At 35.3% G+C, this 13,702-nt stretch overlaps 1 protein-coding gene across 1 annotated transcript in view; it reads right to left on the minus strand.

Moving 5' to 3' along the window:
* LOC140135876 (uncharacterized) overlaps positions 1-12,222 on the minus strand; it is a 130,909-nt gene extending 118,687 nt beyond the window's left edge. Inside the window, exon 1 of the mRNA XM_072157529.1 lies at positions 11,420-12,222. Within this exon, the coding sequence (XP_072013630.1) occupies positions 11,420-11,501 (82 nt within the window). The 5' untranslated portion in view covers positions 11,502-12,222. The remainder of the gene's footprint in view (positions 1-11,419) is intronic.
* Positions 12,223-13,702: the final 1,480 nt, after the last annotated feature.

The following is a 13,702-nucleotide window of genomic DNA, read 5'->3' on the forward strand; positions in this document are numbered from 1 at the left end:
TAGCCTTAGTAGCCATGCGGGGCTACTCTAAAATGGGATCTACATCATAAACAAGGCTTTACTCCCAGGGCTTTACTGTGGAAGTTCCACGCTTGTCTCTGGCGCTTCCTGGTGCTTGTTGTAATAACAGGCAGGAAAACAACATCATGTTGTCACATAAAGAAGAATCATCACGCACGTTCACGTTCATGTGTGGACTATTTCACTTTCGCAGAAATTTAGGACATAATGGCTTTTAATGTCATGGAGCAGATGCCATTTTGAAGCCAAGATATTTGAAATCTGTCACATGGTCTCACGGTTGTTAGATGGCATGTAAACTGTAATAATTTTTAAGAAAAGGTGAACAATGATGGCGGTATTTATCTTAAATTTTGTTTGCATCTTTTGAGGTAGACACCTGTATAATGCAATTAGAACATCAGAAAAAGGACTAACAAATGGCAATAATGTTTTCAAAAACTTTTTATCATGGAACCCTGGAAATAACGAAACATACCAAAAATAAATACAATTTATGTAAGAATGAAAATTTTATAAATAGGTGCTTATTTTGTAAAGCCTGTTACTAATACAGGCTGTATCAAAATGATTGGTACCCATCAATTTTGATGTTTATTGAAAAGCCTGTCTCTTCCAAATACAACATTGGATTGGATTGGATTTGAAATGCCCAGAATGTATAGTTTATGAATTGTTTTGCAATTAATCTACAAATTATTTGGATCTTATGTTGAATTTTGATGCGTCAGGCTCATCCATTATCAATGAAAACTTGATGGGTACCAATCATTTTGATACAGCTTGTACAGTCAACGGCAGCAGCACATTTTGCGAACGAAGTGTATATATATACGATACATTTAGCTCGTAAACTGTTAGAATATAACGTTATTCACGCTATATATTAAGAGTAATAATATTATTTCAATTACAACTTTTACTGTCAACTGCTACAGATATCGATCACATACATAATGTACCTTTCATTTAGAAACACCCCTCAGGGAAATTCTTCAGTTGGATATTATTAAATAATCTCATTTTTTATGCATCAACATTCCCGATTTAAACATTATACCACAGATTACTCCCGCGTCTATTCAACATAACTGTATTATAGTTTTTCTTCAATTCGATCATAAAATTGAAAATTATTTCCAAGCTAAATTTTACTACAGTCAAGTTAACGTTTTCTCAATAGTCTAACGGCTTTGCCGCTAGACCGATAGTATTTTCTTGAATCAATTTTTAATTTTTCTCTCATCTCATACTAAAATAACTTTGCATGCAAGGAAGTACTAGTATAATGGCATTCAATCTTATAGAATGTGTGCTTGAAAGGCGGTTTGATCTTTCACATGTGATCAGTATGGTATTCGGTAGTGATATATTTTTTTAGATTATGTACTTTTGTTGCCCCATTTCTGTCATTAGGATACCATGATTATTAACGTGTAATACATACAAACTTAATCTTTAATATCTTGCATTCGTCTAACCATTTTGCATGTTATGTAGGCGTATTGAATATGAACACATATTATATCACATCAAGTTGTGTGTTGTTATATTATAGCTATTTCCATTAAATGGTAAATGTATGAAAATATGAAATGATTTTTCATGTGAGTGTTTCAATAACTATCATTTTTTGCATATAGAAAGAAGGATACATAGACATAGAGAGGCAGAAGGACAGACAGACATACTAACTCTGTCAAGGCAGGAAGGCAGGAAGAGACACACAAAAATACATACATCAACTCTGAAAGATCCACAAATTGCTAAGACCTCTCATTTTTGGTTGCTTTTAAGGTGATTTTCATATCCCACAAGAACGCAAGAAAAACCTATTATTTTGACAGTTCGAAGCTCCGAAAGGCTCAAATTTTCCATTTTACCGATACGTCCTAAAGCTCCAGTAGATCCACCATTTCAAGTTCCGCGATGAGAGTACCCACCAAAATTGATGTGCCTCCCCGGAGAGCGACATTGAAACATAAGACAGACACAGAAAAAAAAAAAGACAGAGAGACACGGAAAGAAGATGAAGAAAAGGTGCAACGAGTAGAGAGACATACTATAATACTATTCATCCGTTTGCGCATAGACCCTGTAAGGGATATAGGGTCCATGGTTTGAGCATATGAGTGGTTAAGACTCCAAGAATCCAATTTACTTCTTTGGGAGGTAGATTCAATCGAGGGATTTCGTTGTGCGTTACAGCACACCTAGTGGCATGCAGACGAATGAACATTTCTCTTTCGTTATGACATTTCTCTGTTATGAGATTTAACAGATAGATATAGTTTAATCTTCTTACCGAGGTAATTGCTTCAAAAACTTTCACCAATATTTTCACCCCAACCTTCATTTACTCTATTTTCGGCTCAACACTATTTATATAATACCCTTCATCCAATTCCATGCGGTGACCAAAATTAACTATGGAATCTCGACTAATAATTTTATAACCTGAACCGCTTTTTTCTTTCTCTCTGAAGATTAAGACGTGTTTACGTTAATCAACCTAGCCCCTCTCTCTCACATTACATCGTCTTATAAAATAGTACTATATAGCAGTAGTGCGAATATTTCAATAATATTGCGCGCGAATGCGTTCAATAAAAGCAAGTTTTTTGTTTTGTTTCATCAGTGTCTTGAACTAAATTAATACAGTCGTGTTTTCCTGACAGACTAATGGTAATAATTAGAGTAAATTCACTCAATCATAATTGCTGACGTATACATGAGCTAAATGTTAAATGTTAAATTGTGACACAATTTGTTTTAATATAGTTTAAATCGAATTTATTTAACATTATTTTCACCCTCGTTAAACTAGATCATGCAATATTTAGACAACCACATGTTTATATTGTTAATGTGTTTTTGTCAGTACGATGTATACTTCATGTCCCAGCTTTGCAAGTGTAAAATCAATTTTAGAGGCTTATAGAGCAAACTTGACGTTTTTAGAAGCTTGCAGACAAGTAGGACAGTACTTATTCATCCAGTAAGAAAAACATGCATTAAAAGCATTATAAACCACGGTTATAAACTTACAGGATGATTGGGGTAGAAGTCCCACTCTCGTTTCCCCCTCACAGGCAATAATCTATGCTTGTAACACACCAAGACACGTTAGCCTAGTGGCGTGCGTGGGCAAAGGACGGGTCACGACTCGCTTCTTTTGTCTGCTAGTCGACATGGTCGGGAGAATTATACCTTTTTTGCGTCATTTTCGTATCCAATTTGCCTCCAGTTAGGATAGCACTTGAGGAAATCGAGACATTGCACCCGTCCTGAGCCTCTGCCTCCTCGAACGATCAGCATGGACCCCAGCACTGACCTAAACAAGACAGGATATAGTCCTAGTTTATTAAAATAGGACTGTGCACTGTCTTGTTTAGGTTGGGCCCCGTCCATGGAACGATATGCACGGACCTAAACAAGACATTGTCCTAGTTTATCAGAAAACTAGTAGCACCAGCAGGTCCTGTCTTGCGTAGGTTTGTGTGGATAGTTCGAAGGGGTGGTGGAAAGGTCTCGATTCCCTCGTGTGCTATCCCAACTGAAGGCAAATTGGATAGGAAAATGACACAAAAAATCTAAATTCCTGCAACCACGTCGACTGGCGGACGCAAGACGTGGGTCGTGGTCCGTCCTTTGCACAGGAATGCCACTGGGCTGATGTGTCCTTCGTTTATTATATGCATATATAGTTACCTGTGAGAGGGAAAAAAGCAAGAATTAAGACTTCTAGTTCAATCCTATAGGATTAAGCTTGGAATTTGTATCTAGAATATCTAGAATTAAGATTAGGATGTTAAGAAAGGAAAATGATTTAGCTGATAGAATAGGGGGATGATCCGGGGGCAGAATTTATAATATTTCTGTCGAATTTGGATCGGCGATATGATTAGGATTGGTTTGGATTAGGACAAGGATTGGACTAGGACTAGGGCTGGGTAGGGTCATTAAGATAAGGATTGAGCTAGGATTATGATTATTAAGTTGGGTTAGGATGAGAATTGCGTTAGGGATATGATTACGAATGGGGTGGTGCTCTTATTCTAATGTCTAAAAAGAGACAGGAATTAAAATTTTCATTGAATGGGTGTCTCATTTATACCTAGAATTCCATCCTGGCGGAAAAAATGGGTTGATAAGCGGATGAATGTCAGTTGGATATATGTGATGCGATCAAGCAAAATCAGTCGGAACTCGGCAAAAATAAATTTTCAGTTTCTTATAAGAAAGTAAAAAACATTTACAAAGCTGGATTTTGCAGAAAACCCCATTGAAATTGAACGGCCAGTTCCAAAGATATGAGCAATCAAAGAGTTTCCAAAACAAGGGAAAACAAAAGGAAATACTTCCTTTGTATGGCTATATCTCAAAATCAATATTTCCGAGTTCCGACTGATTTTGCTTGATCGCATCACATATAGAACACGATAAAAGCAGATTATATGTAAATACTATTGCAGTCTGAAAGGTTCCATTATGTAAAGGAAAACAGAAATATGACTTTGCCCCCACACGTATAGTGTTGAAGATATGTTTATATATTTAAAATCACCATATATAAACTTCTGGTATTTGTTTATTACGAATTGTCACTTATGGGAAGCGCCATTGTCAAACACTGTCAAGTAAATGTGACATAATGCTTCACGCATTAAGTATCTGTACATCCACTTGATTGACAATGCATTCACCTAGATGCACTGCCATGTTGACACTAGCAGTTGACTATACGAAACATGAATGCTCACTTTATTCTGTGACGTCACATTGACCAAAATATTTAAAATGGCGTCGCCCATATGATTTGCCATAAAAATACATAAACTAAGTATCCATTCTGGACATTTGAAGAGTATCCAATGTTGCATTTGGAAGAGCCAGGCTGCGCTTTTCAATAAACATCAAAATTGATGGGTACCAATCATTTTGATACAGCCTGTATGTTTTTTTATATCCAAAGTTCATGTCAATATTCTAGTCGGTATTGAAAGTACTTTGCGCAATATAACTTTTAAAGCCACATTACACAACACCATAAGTATTATTTATTAATTAAACGAATATCTCTTTAATTATGCTAAATACTCAGCAATAGGACGCCGGCAAATTTATTCTGTCAATGTTCTAGTTGGTATTTTTAGTACTTTACTTCGTATGCCTATTGTTTAATCAAACTTATTTAAATATTACTTATTGAACATGTTGAATAAATAAATATTACTAATACCTTATAGTGCTAATATTAAGCAATATAACGCAGGTTAGTTTATGCACGCATATAATCATGTCATTATTCTATAGTCGGTATTAAAAAGTACATCCTTTACTTCGCATGCCAACTGTTCAATCAAATGCGCAAATGAAATTTTTAAAGCCACGAATATTATTTATTGTATAAATGATTATTACTTTGACTATGCTAATACTCCGCAATAGAACGCCGGTAGATTTATTACACGCATCTAAATGTTATGAACTCAAATGTATGCACATATAAATTTAAGTTAAATATTTTTCCTCAATGAATCAACTGTTTAGCTTAGTATGCAGCCGATGTTATCGATTTTGTGATTGCTGCCAATGAGCTATTCCATTTAAAATCCACACCACCCCTGTGGAAGATTTTGGAAATATCTGCCACATGGGGAGTATGAATTTCAAATGGAATGAGCACATTGGGCAGCTCCATTTAAATTACATACACCCTCTGAGAAAGATTCCACCTGAATCGTCTCCTAAGGGAGAGTGAGTTTCAGATGGAGCTGCTAATGTGTTCATTCCATTTGAAATTCGTACTCCCCCTGTGGAAGATATTTCCAAAATCTTCAACAGGGGTAGTGTGGATTTTAAATGGAATAGCCAATGACAATCACGCTGTCACGTAAATCCAAAAACAAATCAAGTAAAATCTCTCAACACGTCATCACCCTGTCTGAAGAATACGACAACTTTTAAACATGATGCGCGTAAATTAATATGTAGATTTACCCAACATACTCAGAAAATGAACGAAGTAATACACCTCTGGGAGTTTACCTAAATCTGCATGATTTTTTCTCATTTATATGTAGTTCTATTTTTAACTGTGCGTGTGTTATAGCCAAATTGATTCGATGTCTATTCCTACATTGTTATGATCATCTTTGATGAAACAACTGAAATATCTTTGCATTATCTATATATAACATATATAGGTAATTGAAAAGATTATATTTAGTCCGTGTCATTGGCGCTTGTGCAGCGCTTCCTATTATATTACCTAGTGGTAACGTCACGCGTAACAAGCGTCACTCGCACGGCCGGAAATAAAGTCATATATTTGGATAAGTTTGGGCAAAAGTGTGATTCTTTTTTAGTTAATGCATTGTGCAATCTTAGATATTACTAAGCATGATAAAGATTCAAACTCGGTAACTTTCCTCTATTGTTTGACATTGTTTGACTGAACTTTAAAAAACACTATTTATGGAATTGTGTAATGTTTATTCGATTGTCGTAGTTGGGCGGAACTTTAAATGTGTATAAGTATGTTGTTAATTAAAATGATTAGCACAGACATCTGTCTGACGTAACAGCTCTTTTCAGAGCAATAGGTTTCAATGAAATCAGGGTCCATACCATCCGGTACTAAACGATATTTTCTCTGTACTAAAAACTTGTTGATAAAAACAGCAGCAACAATAGCAACAACAAAAATGGCAACAATAACAACAACAGTGTCAACAACACCCAAACTTAATACAATGTTGTCCATAGGGAGGGGGCGAAGAGGAAAAGGAAGTACTTTTCTATGTATTTCATTCATCAAACATGACAAATTCATAAAGAAAAGAAATCTTCAATCTCACCATTATCACAGGGCTCACACAATCATGCGTAATAAGCAAGCCCTTCTCTCCTTAAATGACAGTAGACAACATGTAGGATGGACCAGGCAGTCTTGAACAGGGCTATAATTGCCTTCATCGATATTTAGGATACTATCAAATCTAGGCATAAGAATAACCCGTGATATCGTTGCCACGTTTCCAATAACTTTTCATCAATTTAAATCTACAGACTTTAAACCCACCACTGCACTGTTATACCTTTTTTCTAATCCAATAAAAGCTACTTGGTTTAGCAAAGTAAAGAGTGATCAAATTTATGTGTCAATCTGATGAATTACTTTTGACGGGTCATGCATTTATCCATTCTCAGAGTTATTGATATTGGCTAGAAATGTTAAGATTTGAGACCGGTGTGGCTTACCTATAGCATTAAATTCGTTCAATTGAAGAGACGCGTAGATAGAAATAGGATTTACCTTAACCACTGGACGTAGACTACGCTCACGACAGGTGACATAGGTTTTTTTTGAAAAACACTTGGAAACAGAGTTAAGAAAACATAAGATAATATGTTATCCAAAGTGGAAGAAAGAGAGGAAGTGAAGTACATTGCTATACAATTAATCTAACAAAGAAATGAAAAGCTAAATTCATCTTAAACCTGACCATTATCATATAGGCCTAGATCACGCAATCCTTCGTGATAAGCAAGCCCTCCTCTCCTTACACGATAGTAGACAACATGTAGGATGGACGGTGGACCAGACAATCTGGAACGGGCAATGATTGCTTTCATCGATTTAGGATAATATCAATCTATGCAGTAAGAATAACAGTGATATTGTGGTCACGTTTCTTCCAATAACTTTTCATCAATTTGAATCCACAGACTTTAAACCCACCACTGCACTGATATCTTTTCTTTTTTTCTAATCCAATAAAAGCTACTTGGTTTAGCAAAGTAAAGAGTGATCAAATATATGTGTCAATCTGATGAATTACTTTTGACGGGTCATGCATTTATCCATTCTCAGAGTTATTGATATTGGCTAGAAATGTTAAGATTTGAGACCGGTGTGGCTTACTTATATCAATGAATTCATTCAATTGAAGAGACGCGTAGATATAAATAGGATTACCTTACCATAATAGGACTACGCCAACGACAGGTGACATATAACAACATTTAACTCATTTCAACCTCACCACTGTCACATAGCACACACAATCATTCGTGATAAGCAAGCCCTTCCCTACTACAAAGACAATAGACAACACGTAGGATGGACCAGACAAGATTTGTCTTCATCGGATTAGAATAATATCAATATAGGCAATAAGAATAACAATGATATCGATGTCACGTTTCTACCAAAAACTGTTCATCAATTTAAATCCACAGACTTTAAACCCACCACTGCACTGTTATACGGTTTTTGCTAATCCAATAAAAGTTACTTGGTTTAGCAAAGTAAAGAGTGATCAAATTTATGTGTTAATATGATGAATTACTTTTGACGGGTCACGCATTTATCCATTTATCCATTTTCTCACAGTTATTGATATTGGCTAGAAATGAAAGATTTGAGACCGACGTGGCTTACTTATAGCATTGAATTCACTCAATTGAAAAGACGCGTATATAGAAATGGGATTACCTTAACCATTGGACATGGGCTACGCTAACGACTAGCGACTTAGGGTTTTGAAAAACAAACTTAAAATTAAAGACATGATATTCTTGTTATACGGTATCGAATGAAATACTTTAAAATGAGCACAAAACAAACCTCGCTTTGGGATTATCTTGTAATTTCAAAGGAAAGAGATTCTGAAGAAAATTATAATAGCCTATAACGGTATCAAGAAAGTACGTAGGCTATACAGTACATTACAGTCGTGTATCATTTCCTAACGGGTATGACGGGTATTTGCTTGAATGGACTGTTTTATTAAAATCTTCAGAAATAGTATGTGGATTGTTAAACCCAGTGTATAATACTGTTTGTCTGCAATGTATTTTTTTATTAAAGAAATGATTTATGTACGTACGTGAAAATACAATAAAAACAAACAAAATACAATTTACCACCTGGATATTTGTAAAAGCAAAGCTTGTACAAGTTGCATATAGGAATTAATACTTACAGAATTAATAGTCTGCGAAACTCATTTACTGAGACATAATGAATGCAATAGGTTATTGTATTTAAAATCCACACTACCCCTGTGGAAGATTTAGCTAAAGTCTTCCAAAGAGGGAGTATGAATTTTCAATATAATAAACAACGGTAACTTCCATTTGAAATACTCACTCCAGTTGTTGAAGATATAGGAAATGCCATAATACAGGGGAGTATGGGTTTCAAAATGATTAACCCTGACCAATAACATCTGAAAAACATACTCCCTCTGTGTTAGATATTTCCAAAATGTTCCACAGGGGTAGTGTGGATTTTAACTGGAATAGCCCAATTAGTATTCCTTCTGGAAAGCGAGCAACGTATGGATTATTACTTGTCTAATTGGTCATAGTCTGTGTTGCTAATACATCAGCAAACAATTTCTTAAGGTGGTACTACACCCCTTCATAAATATATGAATATATTTTTGCATTTTTCTCAAAGAAATAATATCACACTGGTAACAAAAGTTATGTATTTTATAGGGGCAAGGAATCCAGTCACTACACTGAAATTTCAGTGACTCAAGACAAGCGGTACGTTATTTATGATAAGAAAACCGCTAGAATGAACCTCATTTCTTAACATATATAATGAACCACTTGTCTTGAATCACTGAAATTTCAGTGAAATAATTGGATTTCTTGCCCATAAATATACATAACTTTTGTTACTAGTGTGTAGTTATTTTTTGAGAAAAATGCAAATTTATAGTCACAAAATGTATCAGGGAATGTAGTACCACCTTAAGCAGCTGTAACAGGGGGTGTAGTACCACCTTAAGCAGTTGTAACACGTGAAATGTATACATAAATGCTTTCAATGGGCAGAATCACTCCTTAAGGTGTCCAATTACTGTTACCAGTTACATGTAATACATTATGCTCAATGTGCACCAACCCTATCGTAAATGACAACCAGTGGTGTATATTTTAAGGAAGGTGATTGACATTAAAACACCATTTAATTTTAGAACATCTTTAAAGATGCTTTGATCATAATGGGTAGAATCACTCCTTAAGGTGTCCAATTACTGTTTCCTACCAGTTACATGTAATGCATTATGCTCAATGTGCACAACCCTATCGTTAATGACAACTAGTGTTGTATATTATAAGAAAGGTGATTGACATTAAAACACCATTTAATTTTGGAACATCTTTGAATATGTTTTTCTTTGAATAAATTTAATAGCACTATAAAATCTGTGTTGGTGGATTAAAAACATCATTTTGGAACAAATCTTCAAGAATATGATTCCACATATTTTCTGATGTTCTGATGTGTTTAATAAATTTAATAGCATTATAAAATGTGTTTTAGATTAAAAACATCATTTTGGAACAGATCTCAAATAATACGATTTAACATATTTAGATGTTATAATTTTGCTCTCTATTTCTGGTATTAATGACATTTAAATATGTGTATGATTTGCCGATTTTACACACACACATACCCAAACAACCATTTTACAACTGATTTATATCCCTCTTTTTATTGTGTACTATATCACACCGTATATACAAATATATAAAGGCTTGCTTATACGATCAATAAAGCTAGTGAAAACGTACAATGAAGTGAGTGATGCAAAAAACCTCTGCTTTAAGAGCACAACAACCCCGTATTCTGAGATATTCTGAATACCTATAGGTCTTGCCACTTCAGTGTAAATGATACTGCATACAAGGAGGGGAATGTGTTAGCTAGTCGGTTGTGCAGTTGTGTGAATTCAAACCTCTCATACTGACACAGATATATAATATGTGTGCGTAGAACTATACCTTTGAACAATACGTGAGCTAATTAAAACTCTCGTGTTAAATATCGTGTTCAAATTGGACTTTTCTGAGCTTTAAAAAATTTGAAGGAATTGATATGGATTGGCAGTCTTTGGAATTGTACTGACATTTAATGCAAATGGGTTCTTTTACGTAGGATCGCGTTAAGACATTGTTTAGTGAAGAACTTGTATTAATCGTTGCAAAAAAATTAAATGTCTGTAATTATAGATGATTGGCTATTTATAGATGATTGGCTGAAGTATTATCCGGGATTCGGCAAGTCACAATGTTACCAATGTATCAATGAACCAATGTTTTAAACTAGCGGATTGGTAATAACAGTTCCAGGTTCGTGTAATTTGATTAGTCTGTAACGTGAATTGTCAATAACTTTAATAAGAATGCTACACACATAGTTTATATTCATGGCAGAGTTCAATATTGTCTTAGCAACAGAGCTAGCAACGTTTGTGGCACCCACAGAATGGCACTCACACAAACTATTTAAGTTGACTTCTGCTGAAACATGGTACTATGTTTTGCACACTCTTCTTACATACGAACAAAATGAAAAACAACTTACTGTTTGCGGTCCATAAAATGAACAGAAGAAATATATTCATCCAAGAAAAGAGCTTGGTGTATCTTCCAATATTAATCTCCATAGTGCAATATTTTCCCAAACAGATTACTTGAGCAAATGTGAAAGCATAGATACAAAGAGACCATTTTCAAACTCCAGATTGACATAACAGTGGATAGCAGACTACGCGCGAAGACAATTTGTTACTCCGCCGGAAACTGACGACAGATATAGTAAATGTTCCCGCGCAGACGACATTCACATCGACTATTTTACTTTATTTATTCAGCACACTTTTGGTTTAATTGGCGCAAGACAATCCAATTAGATACCGCATGATCATCGCGGGTGTTCATGATGTTTCTCTTAAATACTCTAATACAAAATAGCCGCGATTGTTTGTAGCTTCGACATAAAAACACCCCACGTGTAGGTTATGTCAAGAATTGAGCCTCAGCTGAGTTGTGTGTAGTATAGTCTGCGCATAAGGCAACTACATTTTCATCTACACGAAGAATGTGATTGAGGGCATTTCCCGCCAATATTCGATGACCACAAAATGAGGCCGGCTTTTTGCTGCAAATCGAATTGAATGCCTTTTCGTTGCCACAAAGATAAATGCTGTGCTGTATACGGTAACTGCTGACGACGAATAATTGCAAACCTTCCCCGACGGAAATGTGACAATCAATGCAAGATAATTGGGAATTGTGTATGTGCGATAGATTTCGATTTATGTCAGAGCCTTATAGTGCAGTGCAGGCATTCCAATGCTCTGTTGGGCGCCAGACTGAGGAGTATAACCCGCTGTTATCAACGCTCGTGAGTTGACTGAACTTTGACCCAACTGACGCTTACCTGGACTGATTGACTGCTGTGAATTCTGTGATGTGCGCGCGCGTCAGGCTCGGTGACATTTTGACTGTAGTGGCGCCATTTGATTGGAACAAGATTAGCAGTATATTATCGTAACTAACTTCTAAGTAATCCAAATGTATTATTAAAATAACTAAAACAATTTTAGCAGACGTCAACCAATGTTCAAAGATACCTTTCATACAGTAACGTACAGTGTGTAACCAAGACCATCATATCTGAGAAACTGTGATAGACTTGACCTTTTCATGACCTCAAGATATATAAATAGCCTTGAGCTTATATCTCCATTTTGAATCAAACAAGAGGGTAAGAATTGACATGACAAATACTTCAGTCTGCATTACATCTAAATGTATTAAAAAGGGTGCAGATTTGAAATGTTTTCAATTGATCTCAGCTTTTGAATTGTCTGTCTTGCATATATTTGCACTTTTGCTTATTTATGACAATGGATTGCCATAAATGGTTAAATACCACTAAAAGGCATGGGCGATGCTGGGAAATACTACGATGAACTATTTGTTTGTGGGCCATCCGAAAAGACTGCATTAACATCACTGAAATTGACCAAGTTATATAGCCAAAAAAGTACATTTTGGGTTTGATGCTTCGAAATGGTATATTTCCTCTCATTATATGACATTTTGGTTTTGTAAAATTCATCCGCAATGCATCGGTTTTTAGTAAATATTCGCCCTACTTACAGCTTCGAGGGCGCACTGTCATTTTAAGGTGTTTACGGTTCAGTGCGTTGAAACAAGACAAATCTTAGGTAAACCTATGTTGAGTTTTTGATCATTGGCATCTAAATCATCTAGTTTCACCTGATATTGGCGGCGTTGAACTATGAGAGTTCTGAAATTAGCCATTTCACTTTGAAAACCGTGTAATAGATAATTAGTGGTATTTAATCTAATAAGCAAAAGTGCGTTTTCCACTCCCGGGATCTTCATTGATCAAGTACTTTCACCAATTTTCGGCTGTGTTTTTTTAAAACCATAAATGCACTGGAGCGGTAGTAAACATAAAAATATTAGATGTCTTAGCTCTTCGTAATGTATTTATAGCTACATGTGCATAAGTATATAAACATTTGTCTTTTAAACATCTGCTATATCGTGTAATATTGGCAATATATTATTAACTCTGTCCTTAATCTGTCCACATCAATTGCAATATAACGCATGTTAGATATGCATACAAAATGTCCTACATTACATCGTCAGTATAAACAATAATACTCTCATCTCCAGTAGCTTTAATATCTCAATGACTTCCAATCAGAAACCATATCTTGAAATCTGACCTCAAGCTTTGTAGCATGAGTTTTTGTATCCAATACATTCGAATCATATTTTATGAGTGTATACGTATATGGGGTTCAAGAAAGGTGCACTCGCAGAT

The sequence above is a fragment of the Amphiura filiformis genome, chromosome 16 (assembly GCF_039555335.1).
Source record: "Amphiura filiformis chromosome 16, Afil_fr2py, whole genome shotgun sequence".
Classification (NCBI taxonomy): domain Eukaryota; kingdom Metazoa; phylum Echinodermata; class Ophiuroidea; order Amphilepidida; family Amphiuridae; genus Amphiura; species Amphiura filiformis.